This window comes from Gavia stellata, chromosome 6, assembly GCF_030936135.1.
Source record: "Gavia stellata isolate bGavSte3 chromosome 6, bGavSte3.hap2, whole genome shotgun sequence".
Taxonomy (NCBI): Eukaryota; Metazoa; Chordata; class Aves; order Gaviiformes; family Gaviidae; genus Gavia; species Gavia stellata.
Window position 1 is genome coordinate 10,213,390 of NC_082599.1, and position 22,128 is coordinate 10,235,517.

At 39.3% G+C, this 22,128-nt stretch overlaps 1 protein-coding gene across 1 annotated transcript; it reads left to right on the top strand.

Moving 5' to 3' along the window:
* The first annotated feature begins 6,724 nt into the window (after nucleotides 1-6,724).
* NOM1 (nucleolar protein with MIF4G domain 1) lies at nucleotides 6,725-21,840 on the top strand. Its single transcript, XM_059818904.1, has 12 exons — nucleotides 6,725-7,378; nucleotides 7,466-7,705; nucleotides 8,549-8,673; nucleotides 9,634-9,829; nucleotides 11,880-12,203; nucleotides 12,728-12,838; nucleotides 14,133-14,300; nucleotides 14,914-15,035; nucleotides 18,863-18,995; nucleotides 19,357-19,488; nucleotides 20,213-20,322; nucleotides 20,904-21,840. The coding sequence occupies exons 1-12, from the start codon at nucleotides 6,725-6,727 to the stop codon at nucleotides 21,079-21,081; spliced, it is 2,493 nt and encodes an 830-aa protein (XP_059674887.1). The 3' UTR covers nucleotides 21,082-21,840.
* The last annotated feature ends 288 nt before the right edge of the window (nucleotides 21,841-22,128 follow it).

Consider the following 22,128-nt stretch of genomic DNA (forward strand, 5'->3'; position numbering starts at 1 on the left):
TTTAATTATCCTCTCTACTGAAAAAAAAAAGACATATATATGTTAAAATTGCTGGCATGCTTTTCTTCCTTTCAAGCATACTCTTTCATCTGCAGACCTCAAAACCAGGCAGTAATATCACCACATATGTAATAGGTCTTAGAACGGGAACCACTCACATACAGGACTCAGGATTAATTAAAGAGCTAGGAATTCAAACAAATATCTTGGCATGGCTTATAAGCAAGGACAGTTACTGATTCTTCTTGTTGTTTCTTTTTCATTATGGTGCTGTAGGAGTTCCCCATCAGGGATCAGGGCCCCATATTGTGAGGATTTATTTAAACACTTAATGAAAATATGGCACCTGCAGTTAAGAATTTACAACTGCAATTACGAGATGAAGAATAAAACTGTCTCTTCAGTTGATTTCTGTAATCATAATATTCTAAACGATACTAACATGTCCCTCATTTTAAGGGTGTTTTCTCGTGTTTATATACAGGAATGGGCTGCAATAAGCTTAACACTACCACTCTGAAAGTACATCCAGATAAATGTGGGTTGTCCTAAAAATAGGTACCTTACCTTTGCCACCAGACAGCAAGGAGGAAATTTCCACTGAGAAAATGAAAATTCAAGCTGTACAGAACCAGCCAGCTCCCCAGATATACACATACATATCCAGTTGTGCAGTGCTTTATTCTTAACATTAGTTTACTTGCTAGGATGCTATTTTTGTAAAATTATTCAGGAGAGCAAAAAAGACAAACCTTTCATGATAAAAAATGTAATTACACAAAAAGCACTTTTGTAATTGTTCCTGTTTTCACCTGTGTTTCAAAACCTATTTCATATTGGGCACAGGTGCAAACACTTACAGACTGGGCAGCAGAAGGACCAGCTGTAGTTGTCAGAATAATGAATTATCCTTTAAAGCAGCATGGGAAGTAGTTGTCCTATCAGCAGGCTACTCTGACGCAGTAATTTTTGTAATCTGCTAATGGTTTTGTTTCATAACCAATTTAGGGTGATCTTAGTATATACTGCTATTGGAAGAAGCAGTTCTCTTCTCTTTCCCATTGCTAACTACCTCTTTCTGTAGCTGAATCAGAAAATTAATCCAGCCCAACTGAAAAGCTTATTAGTTTCATTAGGATCACATCTTGGATTTGGTGGATTATGCCACATGTCCTGGAAATGCATTACCGGGACAAGTACGTGGCAGATTGAGGTTGTCCTAAAGTAGCTACAAAACTGCAGTCTTGAAAGATGGTGATTGCTTGAAAGGGATGTCAGCAGGTGTAGGAGTAGATTACGGTGGTTTCTAGTGTCAGATATGTACCAGCCACAAACTGTGTAAACATGTGTAAACACATTCAAGCTCATGTGTGTATGGTTTTGTTTTGCTGCCTTGTCCTTTGCGTACCAGTCACCTAACTAGGTATCTACAATGCAGATGCCTGCATCTAAGCCGGCCGTGCAAGGCTCCCTTTTAATTCAGTGGAGGTCTAACCATCAGGTTAATGGAGTCTAAGGCACTCTCCATCTCATCCTGAAGTAGAAGTTTAAAATGGATTAGATGAGATTTTTCTCTAAAAGTGACTATTTCTCTCTATTTGACTATAAACAGAGCAGGGTGACTGGGTGTGCTGTAGATGTCTGTCTAAACTGAGGAAGAACTCTGTCTTGTCTGTCAGCGTTAAATCAGTGTTGCTATTTCAAAGTACATTGAGTGAACAGTCTTTAACCAGAGATGTGGTATGCACAGTCGACTGCTGCACTCTGGTTATGGGTAGGTAAGTAGAGTTCCTGAATAGGAACTGTATATTAAATTAATGGTATATTATAAACAATAACATAATGCATTATAGAAACTGAGATTAAGATGTAGAATGGCAATAAACACGTATAAACTTATATCATTGTTACAGTACAAGTTACCAGATCCAAAGTTTGCTGTCATCCTGGAAAGACCTCCAAGTACTTCACGGTATTTGGCTTAGATACATATCATATTTTGCATGTTTAACAAAGCCTCAGGAAAAATCCAGTAAGACTTTTCTTAATAGCTAGAAGCACCCCACTGAGCTAGAAAAAGCTGCTGGAAATTAATTGTCCCTGAAAACAATTACCTTACACCATGTATAAAAAAGATAGTGTTAGCAGTGGGATCAACAGTAACACTGCACACTACTATGGGTGCCACTGCTCCTGTGTCAGTGGCATGACGCTTATTCTTGCCAGCATTTTCACTTTTTGTAAATAAATAAACAGGTAAAAGGTGATTTTAACAAAGGAACAGTAACTGTTAATTTCAGGGGATTTGTTTGTTGAATGCAAGCATTCATGAGTATTTATTCCAGAGTATCGCTCCTACTTCCAAGTATTCTTTTTTTAAAGTAGCCTTGTCAGAATTAAAGAAATAGCTAATACAAATAAAGACTGATCTTCAGGGAATAGAATTACAATTGGTATGTTAAAGCCAAGCAATTAACAACAAAGGAGAAAGAACAGAGGGAAAAGGAAATGTCCCTTGTTAAATATTTACATTTTTTTGATGAAAACTGCCTTATAAATGACAACATAATACAAGTGTTCCTTACATAAGGTCAGTATTCAGCATAGAGTTAAGTCTCCCATAGAGAGTTACATTTCTTGGCACAGAAACTTTGATTATATAAATTTCATATAGGAAATGCAAAGTGCCATAATGTGGGACTTTGATCAATGATGCTATCCTGATTTATAATTATTTTTTTTTAACTGTGATGTGCACAAAGCACTAATTTAAAAGCTCATTTTAGTTGCAACCTACCTCTTCCTTTTAATAACAAGAAAGTCATCTGATCACATTTTTTCAGTCATCCTTGTGTCACGTATTAGATAATCTCCTTATAGTTTAAAACTAAAAATGCTAATGGATTGGGGAAATGGGTTTCTGCTTTCACCCAGCATATCTGTCTTTTTTATGCTTGTCTTTTGGATCATTTATCTCAATAATAACCTTTAGTACCCACTCCTTCCTTCCAATGAACTAAAAGTTATTAATGATTAAAGTCAGTGAATACACATCTTCTCCCTACTCTAGTTTTGCCAGCTGAGGTTACCGCTTTCAGCTGCTTCTTTTTTTGGGGGAGGGGGGGAGCTACATACATCCCCTTGCAGAGCTACTCATATGGTTACTTCCTAATTTGTCTCAATCAAAACAGCCTAAATTAGCTTAAACTAACTGTAGATCTCTTTTAATGAGTATCACCAGTCAGCACTGACTGCAAGGACATTGATCTCAGTGACTAAAAGAAAGCAATTATATGAAAAACGCAGCAAACATCTTTCAGTCAGCAAATGTGTTGGGGCAGCCCCAGAAAAGAGGTAGTAAAAAGCCCTCTCAAGGGAAGGTGCTGTGAGTGGTAACTTCTTCAGCAGGCAAACCTGGAGATACAGGAGGATATATTTGCATGGCCTTAGTCTCAGAATGATGGAAGATAACTCATTTTGCACAAAAGCAGCATGGAGAAGATAAATGACCAGCCCAAGGTCAGGTACAAAGATTGTGGAAATTGTGGGAGTAAGTGCCAGGACAGAGATTTTTCTAGAGTATTTGTGTAGTTCAGTTTTCACCATGCCTGACTTAAGCTGTATAAGGACTGAGCTTTCAGAAATTGCTTAGCACATACCCTCTGGAGAAAAAAAAAACAACAGGGATGTATCTTTAAAACACCTCCCAATACCTTCTGAAATAGAGGGAACTGAAGCACATTTGAAGACCCAACAGCCTTGTAGTGCCTTGAGACTTTGAGAAACATTTTCTGGAGGAAAAGTATCCTTCCACGGACAATCTCTCCCAGCAGACCAAATTTCAGTTCTGCTGATCCCAGTGGTGACAGTATGACATAGGGGGAAACAATACCTCAAGTAGATGGATGCCGTGCTAGAGACTCACAGCAGAGTCTTCAAGTAACTTGCACTGTTCTGAGGCTCTCACTGCTTAGAATACATTCATTCTGGCACAAAGCTTTCAGTCCGCAGAGTCAAAAAAGGCTTTGGGTGTAAAACGATATTCTTACATGAATCAGGCTGTTTTCTCCATTGATAAGAACAAAGAATGACCTTATGAGCTCAATCTAAAAGTCTTTCTGGTGCTGCTTTGATATTTCCTGTGGTGATAAATAGCACAATATTCTCAATAGTTGCAAATTACAAAAGAGCCAGAATCTACCTTTGTGTATTATGTAGCCACTAAATCACATTTTCATGGCATGTGGGAGGTGACCAGGAGACAATAGCAGACAGACAGCTAAAGGAAGTGTATTCTGCTCGTTCTGCTGAGGGAAAAAAAAAATCCATGAATATAATTTAAGCAGAAAGGAAATCTGTTAACAAAGATTATCTCAGTAGGAAGCAAAAATTTACTGAAGCAACAATTCTATATGAACTTTCATTTCCAGTGAATCGTGCCATTATGTTCAATTTCATTCTCAATGCGAAACCTGCCCTTGCAGCCTCTTGTCTGCTGCAGGATCACTGTCAAAACAAAGAACAATTACAAAATGTTCCCTTAATTCAAAATTCCTATTTGGTAAGTGATGCCCATATGATGCAGAGATCTAAATATGAAAATCGTAAAATGAAAACTGGTTTTCTCCCCTTTTCTAGTATTTAGTCAACACAGGAAAGTTGGAAGAGTAGTTGACAGGAGTTTCTAATTATTCACATTTTAGGTTTAAAGATGACTGTATTTACCAGGTACTTGAAGCCAAATTGGTAAATGTAAAATAATAAACCACAGTATTCTAGGATAGTATCTGAAATATTTGTTGTAATGTATTTATTTAGATAATGGCATTGCTGGATTTGAATGCTGAATTAGTCTATTAAGCAGATTGATATTTCTTTCAATCCTAGATTTTCTTGATGATTATATTTATATTTTGTCTGAAATACTGCTTTAATTCTTAGAAAGTATTTTTACTTCACAAACAGGTGATAATAATTCTATTCGTATATTTTTTGCAAAAGTAACATGCCCATTTTCACACAAATTTGAGATTATGGAGTTCAGCAAATACATGCTTTCCACATTTTCTTTTATGACATGAAGTACTGAGGAAGGCAAATATTGACATTTTCTTTCTTTGATGATACATGAAATTTCCCATTATTGGAAAGCTCTGTTGCCCTGAATGACAAATTACACCATGAGACAGAAGGAAGATGCAAATCTTGGAGTTTTAAAAGCATCTAATATTTTCTCAAATTATATTCAGCTGTATTTATCTAGCATTCTGGCATGCCACTGGATTACTGTTATCAATAAATCTATAAATAGGATGCAAAATGCATGTGAGCTGTCTGTGCATGAATAAAGACCGGCCCAGCAATAAATTATAGCATAATATATAGTTCAAAATGTAGCAAAAGGAATGCCTTGACAAATCAATGCAACGTATTTTGTCACTGAGGGTGAAAGATTCATTACACATCAGCCTTGAGAAAGCTGGATTTCTGAAGCATGGGTCATCTAGGACATATGATGTAATGAGAGAATATGGAAACATGCATAGAAAGATAAAAATAATCTTCTCAATAATAAGGCCATATTAAATTTTCAGGTAAAATGTAAGGCCTGTGCTGTGCTTTGTTGTTCAAGAGGTCAGAACTGCAACGCCCAAGAATAAAATAATGAAGCCTGACTTCCTACGGATTTGGTCCCCACAGGAGATTCAAGACTGACCCTTTTTCTGAAACTGGGTCATGTGCGCTGGCTTTCATTTGTGTTTTCTGGTGTCTGCTAAGGTCTAAGCTCATTTTGTAGCACTTTGTTCAGCTGAGAAATTCTTTCCTCTACCCAGCCACCTGTTTTGATGAAACTTGGGGAAATTCAGTGTTTCAGGGAACTCCAGGCATCTGCCAGAAACGACTGAAACTGGCACTAGATTTCGAAGTTGGTGAGGGGAGAGGATGCAGACACAGACACAGGACCAGACACACAAACCCAGCAGGTTGCATAAGCCTAGAGTACAGCAAAGAGACTAAAAATAAGACCAACCAATTGGTTTTCCTGCTGACAGCAGCAAGCTGCGATGGGACATTTAATTCCCTCTGATCACGTAAATGACAGACAAGTTGTCACCTGCTGTGTGTGCCGGGCCAGGCAGAGCGGTGAGGATCCCATCCGTCCCTATGGCAGCGGACACCGGTCCCAGCAGCTGCATCACCTTGTCCCACACGCTGCTGTGGAAGGGAACACCCCAAGAGAAGTTAGCACAGGGCAGAGGCTGTAGATGTGAACATTGTCTCTGGCATGCTCAGGAATAGACACCTTAGCTTGGCAGGGTTGGAAGGGGCTTAAAATGGGGGACTGGGCAGGTGGAGGAGAGGCCAGGGTCCCTGATGCCCCTCAGCTCCTGCGGCTTCGCGAGGCGTTAGCGAGAGCCTCGTGCGTTAGGGCCTTGTGACCGCAGCCAGGGCTATGAGGGACGAATTGTTCCGGTCCCTTCTGTAAGAAGAGGAACAAGCCTTACATTTTCTTAAACATACTTAAAAAAAAGGAGGTATCTCTATAGATTTAGCAGCCTTGGGACGGGTTTCAAGCGAGCTCCATGCCGCCAGGGACCCTCTCGTCAAAGCCGGGCCCGGCTGAGGGGCCGCCCCGCCGCCAGGCGACCAACGCCCAGCAGGGGGCGCTGCTGCCAGAGATGGCGGCGGCGCGGCGGAAGAGGAAAGTCGGCTCTTCCCCAAGATGGCGGCGCCCAGGCGCAGCATGGCCGGGGGGAAGACGAAGCGGCAGGCGGCCGCTCGCACTCGCCGCGGCGGGAAGCTGGACAGGCTGCGGCAGTCGGTGCAGCAGTTCGTGCAAGCAGCCGGCGACCAGCCGCCGCTGTCCCTGCTGAAAGACTCGGAGAGGCAGAACCGCAGGAGCCGCCGGGAGGCGAGGAAGGAGAAACGCAGGCTCAAGCGGAGCCGCCGCCGCCGCCTCCAACGCGGGGAGCCGGTGGAGACCCCCGCCGCCCCGGCCAAGCCGGCTTCTGCCGCCCGACCCAGAGCCTCGGCCTCGCCCGCAGCCACCATCGGAAAGCAGCGGCCGGGGCCGCCGCGGCCGCAGGAGCCGGCGCAGCCGCCTGTGCCGGCACCGACACCGCGCGGGGCGCCGCCCGCCGCCGCAGCCGCCTCGGCGCGGAAGCGGGCCCTGCTGGAGGCCAACGAGGAGGAGGAGAAGGAGATCCGGCGCCTGGAGCGGCGGCTGGGGCTCGGCAAGCGCCGCAAGAAGCAGGCGGGGGCCGCGGCAGAGAAGCTGCCGCAGAGCTTCCTGCGGGACGGGCTGGGCTACGTGCTGGGCGCCCTGGGCTCCCGGGCCGGCCTTAGCAAGCTCTGCGAGAGCAGCGACGAGGAGGAGGCCCCGGGGCCGCGGGAGGGCCAGCCGGGGCCGCGGGAGGGCCAGCCGGGGCCGCGGGAGGGCCAGCCGGGGCCGCGGGAGGGCCAGCCGGGGCCGCGGGAGGGCCAGCCGGGGCCGCGGGAGGGCCAGCCGGAGGAGGACGACGAGGACGACGACAAGGAGGATCCGGAGGACGACGAGGAGGATCCAGTGGACGCCTCAGACCCCTCCGAGGGGGATGATGTGGAGGGACAGTGGGAGAGCGAGAGCTTGTCCTCGTCCCCCGAGGACGGTGGGGTGCCTGAGGCCAGCAAGCCCCCGGGCGAGGAGGAGGAGGAGGAGGAGGAGGTAGGGTGTTCGCCTCAGATAATGCAAACCTGCTTCTCAAAGTACGTGCCACAACCTGAACGTAAAGCAGAGTTTACATGACCTTTGTAAAGCACAGGTGTCTGCTGTCTAGTCAGGCCGTGCAGAGTGGTGTCGTGGCTCAGAACAGCACTGGGCCCAGCAACAGTGTTGACTTCGGAGGCCTGCCAAGGCCTGCGGACAACTGTTGGGTGTGGAGGGTAGAGCTCCCCCAGGTCAGGATGCTGGCAGATAATACCCTAAAGCACAAGGCCACTGGCCTTGTCTTATGTATGAATTAGCAAATAAAAGGAACAAAGCAGTGGCACTACCCAGGCTTTAGAGTTTAAGAACATGATGAAGCACTTCTGCTAAGAGCAAAGAGAGCTTATGTTAAAATTAGTATCTGTTGCAAACTGAACTGTTACTTCTGGATGATCCCAGAGGTTCTGCCTGCTTTAGGTCTTGTAGCAGGGATGGAAGAGAGGAGGCCAAACAGGTCATTTAGCCCGCATGGCACTAACTTAAACTGTTAGTACATCTGCGGCTGATAAAACCTGGATAAAACCAAGAGCTAAGATGTCAGGTTTTAATAACCATAACTCAAAGAAAATCCCATTTAAAGGGAAGAGGTTTTTTGCTACTGTCAAGTTGGTCGTAAGCAGTAACTTGTTGCATGCTTCTTTTCTGTATGAAGTTGTTCCTTTGACATTAGTTATTAGATGGTAAAATATATACTTAACTAAAATTTTGGTATATTAATCTTAAATAGAAATATATATTTGTGCTGAAATATTTAAAATACTAGTTTCATTTCGTATCTTATTTTATTGTTTTTCTGGCAAGAGTTGTAATCACAGTGCTACGAAGTATGTTCCCCCTCAAGTAAGGAAAGCTCAGGAGACACTAGATGACAAGAAAAGAGAAGAATTGGGAAGACTGAAGAAAATGGTGAATGGTCTCATTAATAGGTAATGTAATAAGGAAAGTCATTAATCTTTCTGGTTCGATGTGACAGTGCTCATCGTTCAAAAAAAAGTGGCAAGGATGTGACTTTTCTCTTCACAAACTGATTTTAAGTTGGCAATCATGTCTGCTATCCTTAATAATAATTATCTTTGTTGATATAAATTCTTCAAAGTTGGTCATTATAGAAGTTGAAAAATCTAGAAAATAAATTTAAAATTGGGCTGAATTCCACACAGCAGGTGCCTGCAAGTGCTAGGTATAATTCACGAAGTGTCAGTTGGAGTATGCCTCTAAAAAAACCTCATAGTGTGAGTTATAACACCCCACAAAAAAGCATGATTTTCTTTTTTTAATTAAATAAGTTTAAAATTCTCCAACACTACAACTGAAGTGGAGCAACACTTTGTAGCTTAAAGTACTGAAGAACAGAAAATGTAATTAGCAGTTCACACATTTTGATTTTAGAGTACTTTTGAAATAAGAAATCTGTTGGCATTTTCTTTCATCCATGTTACCTGTAAAATGCAGACCACAGGATGCAGTTTGTTCAGTCATTTAGAATTTTATATACCTTATATGTTAGAAAAGTATGAAGTATTTTCATACTTAATTTCTCCAAAGATTTTGATGTGCCTTAGTTACAACTGCTAAGAACAATGTCCGTTTTCTTAATAAGTTTGTTCAGTGTGACAGTAAGTGCATTGACAGTGCTTTGTAAATACTGCTGCTAATCTGTTTTTATATGTAAATATTTTTTAAAAAACACTAGAATTAAACTTTTTTTTTTTTTTTTTAGTGAACACAGCAAAATACAAAAGGTCCCTTCCAGTCATCTTTTCAATCTTTCTTCTTAAGCCAAGCTAGTTTCTCTAAAAAGAATAGGTTGCTTATTGGGTAAACTGGTAATTGTGGAACCATGTAAAGAGAAGAAAAAGTGAACACTGGATTTTGTTTCTCAATAGGTTGAGTGAACCAAATTTGTCCTCCATTAGCGGACAGATGGAAGAGCTCTACATGGCCAACAGCAGAAAGGACATGAATGAAACTCTGACAGATATTCTCATGAATGCTTGTGTTACTGCAGTTGCCATGCCTGCAAGATTGATGATGGAGCATGTCCTTTTGGTCAGCATTCTTCATCATAATGTAGGAATTGAGGTAATTCTTGTGGTTGGGACTAATTTTGTTTAATAATGCATATTGTAGAGTGTTTTCCTTGGTATTTTGTTTGAATTACCTTTTAACTTTTTTGCCTCACTAAAAAGCATCTGTAGTTGAATTTCATCAGTATTTGTAGCTTATTTGCTGTATGTCCACAAGTGAAGGGGACCAAGTCTGTTGTTTTATCTGATTAATTTATTTCCTTCATGAGTTACCACTGGTCAGTTACAAAAACATCAGTATTTTCATCAAAAATCTTTTGGCATCCATAAAACTGACTTTTTTAAGCTTCAAGTTTTCTCCTCTTCAATTACACTAATTCATTTCTGTTCTCTTGGGTATATCAGGGTATTGTTCTTGAACAACGTGTATCCAGATAAGGAGAGCGCTGCAGTTACAGAAATCCTTTCACATCAGTGGAAAAAGTCCTTTTTTAAGCCCAATCATGCAAATTATCAGTGGAATTAACTAGGTATATCAATGACTCCAGAATATCAAAAACTTCAAAAAGCATGGCAAATTTTTTGGAGAGGTTTTTTGTGTTTCGAATGACTGAGATAAATACCTCTCCTACTGTTAAGAAGCTGAAACTACTGATGTCAAAGGCAAGATTTTAGCTAAGTTCAGTGAAATGTCTCTCAGGAAACTGAAGTGTTTCAGCACCATGTTCCTATCAAGTTACATTTTCTTTCTACATCTCGATGCAAAAGATGTATGCAAGTTCTTCAGTTTGTCATATAGTGACCTGAATGGTGTCTCTGAAACCGTATTAAATATCGGATGGATGCACTTACAGCAGTTTTCTCCATGCAGCCTTGCCATAGAACTTGGTTTTGTTCCTCTTTGCTGCTTGAAAAGCAGTTCTGACTGCAAATACAACGTAATATTACAATGCTGTTTTAAGAAGAGAAACACAATTTTTTTAGAAGTTGAAACTTTGCAAAATACCTAGTAATAGGTTTTAGATACAGATATACTAATAGGTATTAGAAATCGATAGATGGTATCTAGACTCTATTCTGTACTACTGACTCTTACATAGCATCTTTGAATCTAAGACTGTATTATTTAAGGATATCGTAAAGCCCCATTATTATTTTTTCTTTAAAATAAATGTAGAATATGCATTACAGGAAAGTGATAGCACAGCTGCATTTAAGATTAGTTTGAGCAATGCATAAGTTGGGATTCCAATTGCTGTGTTTATACATTTGTGCAGTATCATCATTGCATAGTTAAGGCTGGTCAAGGCTTGTAGTGCAAATCAGTACTGCTACTGGGACTTCTGGTTTTCATAAGAACAATCAGCAAACATTAGCACTGTAATAAGGGGCGGGGGGGGTGTCTCATTTAGCAGTAACGTGTTTATTACCTACCTATATTTTGGTATGATTTCTAATTCCAGTCTTTAGCATCAGTTCTCTCTTCACTAATATAGAGATTCCAAAATTCCTTTTCTCAACTGTACCACTGACAAATGGCTAAGATTTATCCCCACTTCAAAATAAACCTAAGCTCATGCTCAGCAACTGTGAAACCTTGGTGTGTTGGGAGTTGTTCTACAATATTATTTTTTACTTTCCTCTTAAGTATTTTGTTCTGGAATGCTGAACTCTGGGATGCATTCAGTTTTTGACATGCAGCTTTTCCTGAATGAATGACTAGCAGTAGCAGCATGCTAGCCTGACAGCTGGGAAGATGCTAATACATGTCCATGAAAATTGTGTAAACAAATAAATTCTGATGTATGTATAGTGTAAGTTCATAACATTTGCTTTTTTTGCACAGACTTTAAAAGGCAACTGGATGGCTTATGTGAGGTGTAAATAATATATACTTTAAGAAAATGTCGCACCACTCTAGATATTCATATATGTAAATGTAGAACATCCATATTGGTTGAGAGGAGCAACAATATTTCTTTAAAATTAATGGTGGCAATGCCCCAAAAATGAATGTTTTATAGATGTCTGTAAAATCTATTTATGGTTAACTGCTGGATTTTTTTTTTTTTTTTCTCCCCTCCCCTTAATGGAACTATTGCCAGGTTGGTGCTCACTTTCTGGAAGCCGTGGTGAAGAAATTTGATGAACTCTGCAAAGGTGATGCTGAAGGGAAAGAATGTGAAAATCTGCTTGCCTTGATTGCTCATCTGTATAACTTCCATGTGGTTCATTCCTTGCTGATCTTTGATATTCTGAAAAAGCTTGTTAGCACTTTTGCTGAAAAAGAGATTGAGTTGATTTTGTTTCTTCTGAAAAACGTGGGCTTTTCCTTAAGAAAAGATGATGCGTTGGCTTTGAAGGAACTGATCACTGAAGCCCAGAGGAAAGCAAACACAGCAGAGAAGAAACTCCAGGATCAGACTAGGGTATGTGTGTATGTTTTAAAGATTTTCTGTTCTGAATAGACTTTAATAAGCACTTGGATACATGTGTTAATTTACCAAAATGTTTTCTGCTACACTCTATTTAGATTCTAAGTTAACATTAGTTTTCAGTTGTCATATTCAGTTATTTGCATTCTTCTTGTCTGGTTTTCTCCATTAGTTCTTAGCACACAGACACAAAAATGTTTGTAATGGTTGAGACTAGGATTGTTTTGTGTTTTATGCAGTGGACAGTGCTTCCATTTTGTGGTACTTCATACACTTCAAAAAATGGTCACTGAGGCAAGGTATTTAGCAGATTAAGCTTTGAACTGAAGCTTGAACACAAGTGAATATAATAGGAGTTAAACATTCCTCTCTGTATTTGTATTCATGTAATCTAAATTTTGATTTGTATTTTCAGCTGAGCTGCTTATTCTCCCAGGATAGTAATTACTTTAGTAAAGAGTGTACTTTGAAAAGAAACTCACAGCACATAACAATAGAAATAATTCTTTTCCCAATAGGTTCGTTTTATGCTAGAGACTATGTTGGCATTAAGGAATAATGATATGCGTAAGATTCCTGGTTATGATCCTGAACCAGTTGAAAAACTCCGCAAATTGCAAAGAACACTGGTGAGAAATTTCATGACATATGTACTTCAGCTGTTCTTAAATCAGCCGTAATTCTTTGTATTGTGCATTGGCTTGATGGGCTATAGTATTTTTTATTTTGTTTAACAGTCTGAAACGCTCGTGGACAAAAACCACTTCTTAGATCGTTAAGTATTATCCTCTATGTCCCAGTTTAGTCAGCAGTCAACCAGCCTTCTGCAGAACAGTTTGAGAAAGAACATAATGCTTAGCCAAAGACTTTGCTTCAGAGTCCTATACTTGAAAAAAAGATTGTGGGATGTTTAATGATTGTGTAGAAGAAATGAGTCATTATGACAAGTTCTTTTTTTCCATAGATTTTGGATGCAGGCACCCGTTCCTAACTTCACCAGAATTATTTTGGAAGTCTAACACTTCTGAAAACCTAGATATTTTTTCTTTCTTGTTTTTTTTGGCGGACAGAGGGCAGTTTGTCTAGAACAACCCAGTATAAAATGCAGGAAAGTAATTGTCTTTTTGGATTGAGGACTAATTTATTTTCACAGGACTTGAATCTGGTTTTAGAGTCCCTGTATCTCCAACCTGAAAATTACACTACTTGTCTACAACACCTAGAGCATCTTATTTTTCAGGAATTTGTAAGTGCAGAATGTGCACATCAGTGATAATAGGCCAGGCAAAAATAAGCTAGGTAACCTAGTTCTGTGGAATTTCCTCTCTTAAATTTTTACAGTCCTCGATTAGTATGCTTCTGGCCTCTTTTGTTGAAATTTCTTATTTTGTTCGAAGAGTTTTAGCTTTTTGTTGTTTGAATTGTACAAAACTTAAGGCAGTTTGTCATGTCACATTATTTGATAACGAGCGTTCTAAAGGAAAATCGTGACCAGATTTTAAGATGCTGCAACTGATTTTCAATGTCAGCATTAAGTCTGAATTCTAGTCAAGTTTTATGATTGGAAGATGGCTACTTTTTAATTTATTATCTCTTTTTTTAAAATAAAAAAAAAATCAAGAGCTTCTAAATACAGATTTCAGCAACTTCTTATATTTGAGAAATTACAGCATATGGGGAACTTATAAATTCCTTTCAGGTTGCTGACTGAAACTAGGGGTTTTGGGAGGGAAACGTGTGATGACCTTTATCGAGATTAAGCTATTTGTTTTAAAGTGATTTTAAGTAATTAAAGTATTTGTGGGGTTTTGGGTTTGTGTTTTCTTGTGGTTTTGGTTTGGGTTTTTTTGGTTTGGTTTTTTTTTTTTTTTAAACAAGGCTTAAAATAAAAGCTTGTGGGTTTTTTGTATTTTGTTATTCAAGGTTCACAGCAGTGGTTCTGGAAAAGAAACTCAGCTCCGTGTTTCCCTGGAATCTCTCCTCAGTGCTGATCAGGTTGGTCGCTGGTGGATCGTAGGGTCGTCCTGGAGTGGAGCACCAATGATCAATGATACAAACAGCAAGACTCAGCAAAAACTGCATATAGGAAAGGTAAATCCAAGCAGTGCTAGCTGTAAGTCTTAAGTATTTGTGATCTTTTGAGTATTCCTCATACAGGTGAATAAGTTTCAGAGCCCACCAATAAAACCTTCACAGACTTTTGTAAGACTAACCTGTAAATTCTGCTCTTACATTTTCCAAAATGTGGTACTCATGTCCTTCATAAGAACTGTTACTACAAATATTATGGTATAGCTTGTTTTGCAATTCCACAGGATAAGAAAAAGGTAACTTGTTACTTACGTGGAAGAAAAGATTTGACCTAAAGTGGGTTTGCTAATATGAATTCTGACAGGTAGTGTTGTCTGTCCATGGATGGCATATATCTAAGCTGATTCTAAAAGTAGTGTGGTGAGATGGTCGTGGTGACTTGCATTAGAGAAGCACGTCTTAAAAATAATTGGCACAATTAAAATACATTAAAATATATTTCCCTAGTTGAAAAAGCTCTTGATGATGCCTTTGCCTCTGGACGAAAGCTCAGGACCTTTGGACTGATGCTTCATAGTTTACTGGAGATCTTCATTAGTGGTCTTATTAGAGGCTGCACAGAAATAGTTTTATTAAAGCAAGCATAAATAAAATAGCTTTTTTTTTTCCTCAGGTGAGTTCAAAGATAATGGAGCTTGCTCGTAAGCAGAGAATGAACACCGATATCAGGAGGAGTATTTTTTGTGTCTTGATGACAAGTGAAGACTTCCTGGATGCCTTTGAAAAGCTTCTCAAGTAAGTACAGGCTAGCACAGAATACAGCGCAGAACTAAAAATAACACTAGCTGGATTGGAAAAATAACATTGCAGGTCTGGGCTTAAGAGTGTTTAGTTGCTAATACAATTAAAGAAGTGCATAGCTAAGGATCTGCGTAGGGTAAAAGGGTAGGAGGGGGACCAAAACCCTGGTGTAAGGAATAGTAGGGGGCAGGCAGAACTGACTGGCAGTCAGAGGAAAGGACCCTTGTTATTGTCACACATGTCTATAACTGTGATTTATACCATCTTTTGACTTAAGAAGCCTGTATCTTTTTGCATTGAAGATGTACGTCCTGGTCTAGTCTAGTGGATGGTAGTCTGTTGCAGGCTTGCTTCTTTACAGAGGCAGAACAGAAGCCCCTTTAGAACATCTCTTGGTTTTGTTGCTGAATTTCCATACTACTGCCACTTCCTTTACTTTTTGCCACCTTGTTAAGCCATCTTGTAGGACTCTGTCCATACTTGCATGACCTGGTAGTGTTCTAGCACCTCCACTTCCCTTGTGCAGAATTTATTAGCTTTGGATTTGCTCCAGGCTCACATTTCATGTTAAGACCAGTTTCCTTACCACTTGGCAAACAGCTCTTTAGAAGATGATGTGATCAGGGAAAAGCTTAAACTAAGCTATTCTTTGTGTTTGTCAGAATATTAATTGTAAGTCTATAGTAACTGGGAGGGGAGAAATCAGGTCTGAACTTTTCTATTGCAGCCTTGTAATTCAAGGGAATTGTCTTACCAGGATGGCATGCAATTATTTAATTTGCTAACCAAACCAAAGCAGACTTTGTAATAAAGTCAACTAATATTTGATTAAATGCCACTTCTGCAAAACACAGCTTGGATTTAAGACTGTGATGGAGTCATTCCAATATCTTAATATGGCCTGTTCAATTAAAAGAAATTAGCTGCTGCTGCTGCAGTTCTTGCCAAGACCTGGTAGTTCAATTTGCAGATTGATCCTTGACTCTCATCCATGCTATTTAAACTAGTATACAAATCTGTATACATACAGGCATGGCCGAAGAACTCTGTCTGCAGATTGCCTGGGTGTGTTGGTACTGATTTTTATACAGCAGACTCAAAGAGAGGGGAATTCTCATATCTGCCCACATCTGGCAGAGTATAATGGAAAGTACACAGACTTTTCAGTGAAGGAATTAACTTTAATGTGAACATGCGTTCCAGAGTGTATGGGAATTTATATTCATATGTTCGATGTCGGTCTCATGAGGAAGAGCCTGAGAAATACATAAAGAAATATTTTAACTGTGCTTGTTGATTCATCTGCTGCTAGATCTCTGGCAGAGTTGAGGTGTGGTTAAATGGTAATTTAAACCATTTTAAATCCATGCTGCTATAGTTCTGCTTGTCTTTCTCCTCCTTACATCAAAAGAAAGTAATTAGTTTGAAGCCAGAACAGCTCCCTGAAGTAGCTCAGCTTGTGATTGCAGAAGTGTCAATGTAAAGGGAGGACTGGGAACATCACTGGAGACACAGAAGAGAGTGAGGCTTGATCTGTTCCATTAGCTGAAAGGCTGCACCTCCTTCGCAAACCACAGATTCACACATGAGGGGGAATGAATGCTTCTTAAGTTTGATGAAGAGGCAATTTTCTAAGCTGTTTCATAGAGATGAAGAATTTGAGAAACTTTTACATCTCACAAAAAAATGAAACTTGTAAAAGTCTTAGATATCCTATTGTAGTCTGGTGTGTAATTCAGGATAGTGAGTATGTGACTTTAGCTACTAAAATAATTTGAACTGACTTTTAAAAGGTGGGTTTGAGTATTGCTATTTTTGATCTAAAGGCAATGATAATCTTGGGCTTCAGCTGATGATAACTAGCCTACTTAGAGGCAGGCTTCTCCTGGTGATAATCTGCATCAGAGGCAATTATCTCATATACAGGAGGAAATTCTTAAAGTGATCGAGATGTACAAGTCCACGCGAATATTCTAACTCATGAATGATTTAATAGGTGAGGTGGTTGCATATTCTTTATCTAAGATTATCATGATTATGAAATCTGCACAGGTTTATGGTGAAGCTCAGCAGTGAAAGACAATCCTGACTCTTAAGATGTTTAGGAATGCTAGGTCTGAAAAGAGAAAATACCACTAGGTTTGCAAAGAAGTGAAGGTAAGAACAAAATTGAACATCAAAGTGCTGATTTACTTGGTTACAACCATCTGGCAACATGAATATTTCATAAAAAAGCAGGTCATGATAGAAGTGATGATGAACAAGGAAAAGGAGAGTGTGCCACATTAGTGATTGCAGTGTAACTTCACAAGTCATCTATTAAATGCATGTCCGGTGGCTGAAAACCTGTGTATTTTTGAAAAAAACCTTTTTGTTGCTCTGTAATAAAATCAGATGGAACTTGGCTGATGGGAGAGCAAGCAAATTATATCACAGACACGGCACTTGCAGTGCTGGTCTCTTCTGGAGAAGCAGACTTCTAAGTTTTCACCGTTCATTAACGATCAGCCTAGAAATCGTCCCAGATCTTCATATTGTAAAACCTGAAATTCTGGGGGGCTTTGGCTGAAAGGCAGTATTTTCTCTGTTAATCTGGTATGTGTCTGTGATCAAATGCAATGGCAGATGTCTGGAGGTGTATGCAAAGGAGGGATATTAGACTCAAGCAATGACAAACTCTACCCTACAGACTGTAGAGCAAGTTCCAGTGGAGTCAAACTTAGTTAGAAAATACACTTGAGTTATACTAATGCCATATGAAACTTGAGCTTGAAGCAATGAAAAGAATTTTGTTTGACATTTTTCAGATTATAATACGAAGCATTTTTCATTTTAATTGGTTTTAATGCTGCCAAGCATTTGACAGTCCTGGAAGCTAAATCATATTATTCACAGAACAGGTGCATTGTGAGTTAGTTACCATTCCCTGCCAAAGTGTCTCAGCCCTCTTTTAGACTGGTCAGCTGTTCAAGTGGGAAGGCTGTTCAGTCCTTGGCCTTTATGCTGAGGCAGGCAACATAAGTACTCATTGATACTGACTGTTTTCTTCAGGCTTTTTTTTATATTTTTAAGGTGGTTTGAAATCACCGACTGCATCCTTTTCGGCTACTGTCAAACAATAATGAATTTCAAGTATTACGTAGCATGGAGTTGACCTAGAGATTAAAAGATTCATATCACCAAGTAGGAAAAACATCTTAAAATACTTTCTTATCCCTAGTAAGTAGCACAGAAGTGAAAAGCCCTGGACGTGTTTCTCTAAATAGGCTTATACTGATCCAAAGGCTGTTTTTCCTCCTATGACCATAGGTACAAGTGTGAGATAACCACAACAGGGTCCTGCAGTTCTTGTTTCACTATTTAACCTTTGTATTGGTACACCATGCAGCAGTGCTTGCTGCAGTACTACTGCTGCATTCAAAGGCACAAGACTCCCTGATGACAGGGCCCTGTCCTCTGTTTTTCTTCATGGAGAGCTACAGACATGGAGTGGGCTGCCTTTCCTTCCCCAGGGGTAATTGTACTTGTATCATTCCACTTCTGTCTGTTGAGATCTTGCTTTTGCAGCCACTACTTTAACACTGATAATACTGTAGCATTTCCATATTGCCATACCAGGATACTGATTTAGCCTGCAGTCTTATGGTTTGAGTCCATTCAGTGTTTTAAAGACTTTGTAGGAACTTTCTAACAAGTAAAATTTAATGTGGTGGTTGGAGGGGTTTTTTTAAGTATTACTCTCGGATGTTGACTGTAGCTCTTACTTTGTGGCAGTAATTTTTTCCTTACTAAACGATTCTCATTCTCTTGCTAAATTTTAGGCTTGGACTGAAAGATCAGCAGGAGAGAGAAATCGTTCATGTTGTTCTTTACTGCTGCTTACAAGAGAAGACATATAATGCCTTCTATGCATTTTTGGCTAACAAGTTTTGTGAATATGAAAGACGATTCCAGGTGAAGAAAAATCTGTTTCTGTTTTGGTTTAGTGTCATTATTGTGGTTAGGAAGACAGTTATTAAATACCCAAGAACGGATGCATGCCTGTTAAGATCTTAATCCTGAGGAAAAATTCTGCTGGTATAGCTATGCATTCAGTAAGACATACTCATGGTCAGATTTGAATAGGCAATAACTATTGCAGAAGGTTTGCTTTCCTCTGTTTTATGCATTTTAAAAGAATTGAGCAGTCTGATCAAGCATCTCTTAATTAACAGAGGGCTCATAAAGAGTAGAAGATCAAAACGTTTTGTTATGTTTTTACTCATTTAAACAGTCACTTGATTTGCAGGGTTTTTTTTTTTCCTTTGGCACCTAGGTGACATTTCAGTTTAGTATTTGGGACAAAATCAGAGACTTAGAAAACCTGTCAGCCACTGCCATCTCCAACTTGGTTTCACTGTTGGCTCACTTACTAAGGACAAAATCATTGCCACTTTCAGTTCTCAAGGTTCGTGTGTTTTCTTTTCAAAATACTTCTGTGTTTTCCTTGCATTTGCTAGTTCTATGGAAAATGTATTTTCTGTTACCTGACTGATACTTTAGCTCTTTATGGTCATAAGCTAAGACAAAACTTGTTCTAAAATTACCAAATTAATCCCATTGATTATGGTAATGCTGTCATTTGGGGAAAAGGGAACCTGTGGTGACCCAGGCATACAGAAAGTCTATGATTCTATATCTAGAGCAGTTCTAAGATTATTTTCTTTAGAGTATCCAGAGTTGGGACTGAGGCCCCTTGATTAAGAGGCTTTGTCAGTGGATTTTATGCTATGCTTTTTAGCTGATGCTGATTTTTATTAGACCAGAAAGAAATCTACCGAGCAGTTGGATATCAGAATGGGGAGTCCATAGAATTTTACTAGAAGAATAATTGAAATGTGTTAAACAGACTATTATATGGATTGTCCTAGGTACTTCTGAAGTATTTATCTAATTAAGAAATTATATATTATATATTCTGGTACCAGTAGACAGGTTATTCCTTAGAAACTTCTCTGCTTTCCTTATTGATTGCCTTTTGGAGGCAGTGTTCTCAGCTAATTCTTCTGTACCAAACTGAAGACTCAGTATATGTAGGAGGCCAGTTGGTGTGCTAAAAGCTGTTAGTTTAAAAGAGAATTCAGCTGTTTGAAATACGTAAATTAAATTAATTCTCCCTCTCTCTCTACCAGGTAATTGAATTCAGCGAACTAGATAAACCCAAAGTCCGTTTCTTGCGACAAGTATTAAGCATGCTGTTAATCAAAACAGATGATGAAGAACTTAGTGACATTTTTGTGAGGTAAGTGATCAGGGAGATCTCCAGGGAACCCTTGGTGAGTAACGATAAGTAGTTTGCTTATTTTGTTTGGAATTATACGGTGCCTTTTTCAAAGATTAGCCATCCATCCCTTAAAAAGTAAGCTCTCCTGGATGAGTGGGGGGAAGTGTATCATTTGTGTGTTAGCACAAGTTCTGATACAGATACAACTGTGAGAAGTGTTACAGAAAATAAGGCTTTCAGATATTCAATGTATCATTTTGGTCATAGGATTTTCATGAACAGAGCTCTGTAATTATGTGCTTTCCTTATTGCTTTACCATCTGTGTGCAGTGGGATTTACTCTACTAGAAGTCTTTGCTAGAAGGTATCTTTACTGTAAGGAGAAAAAAAAGAAATACTAATGAAGGAAATGTTTGGGGGATTTTTTTTTTTTTTTTTTAAATCAACATTATGTGGTAATTTGAAAGCCTCTTCAGAAAAGCTCCCTTTATAGGTTGGATTTTTTTCTATGTCTCTATTTGAAGAAGATAAAGAAAAAAAATAAGAAACTTCTGAAACAGTAGAAGACTAAATACTATTTTTGATCTGTATCTTTACAGGATATCTGACAATCCCAAACTGGGAATGCTACGGGAAGGCTTGAAACTCTTCCTTACCCACTTCTTACTGAAAAATGTACAAGCCCAAAAAAGTGCTGAAGAAGCTACCTTACTAAAAGAAAGAGTTGAGCTAGCAACCAAGGCTTTGGAAGCAAAAGAATCCAAACTGAAGCTATAGTTCTGTTTTTCTAATAAAGCATATGGAAAAACTAGGTCTGCATGAAGATGCACAGCTTTGTTAGTCTTTCAGACTCAAATAATTGAGAATTAGGAGATCCGTGTTACTCTAAAGGATCCATCTTTTTGATGTAAACAGTTACTTTGCTCTACACACTAGTTACAGGTTTAATTGAAGGTGATGCAAGGCCTTTCTGAAGAAAGGGAAAATGTTTTTGTAATGTCCCTTTTTAGTACAGGTGATTTGTGTTGATGGTTAGTATCTGCAGAAGATGTTGAATTTCTCTTCTATGATACTCCCAGTCAGCAGCAGCAGCATTCTTGCATTGCATATTCTAACATTTCATTTAAAATAATAGCATAATACTGACCACGGTATGTTAAAGAAGCAGCCTTAACCGAAGGCTTTTAACAATTCCTCAGTGTACTTGCCTGAAGAAACAGGCCACCAGATGGCATAAGTACTGGGGAGTCCGGTTTGGAAGAAAACTTTTTTCTTAAAGTGTTGAAGTTACCTGCTAATTCTGTGAATTGTTTACCTGGCTGTGGGTCAGGAAAAGATCTTCAGTTGGATTCAAAGCTGTAGTAAAACAACTTGAAGATCTGACTTTGCCCAATTATATTGGGTCTAGAGCTTACGACATAGTTTTATTGCTTTCTTAGCCTGTTTTTCACAGCTTTAAAATTGGAGTTGTCTAATCACTTGTGTTAATCAGATTTTTATAGCCATAAAGAGTAATATCAGTATAAGTCTTTTAATAAGAGAATACCTTCCTTAAGAATTTGCTTGCATTTTCCATTCAGATGTTTTAAAAAAAAAAAAAATGTACCTTTCTTTCTGTAACACTCAGTGTTAATGGTTTGTTTCTTTTGTCACCTTACCACTACATATTAAACCACAATTTTTCTAAAGGCTTTGCTGTTTGTATTAGCTTTACTCTAGCTGACTTGCCAGGAAAGGAATGAACTTCAATGAAGAGGACAGGGGGAAGCACTTTCTCATCTGCAGTATATGCTGCATCTGCATAATCTACCTGTGCCAGAGCTG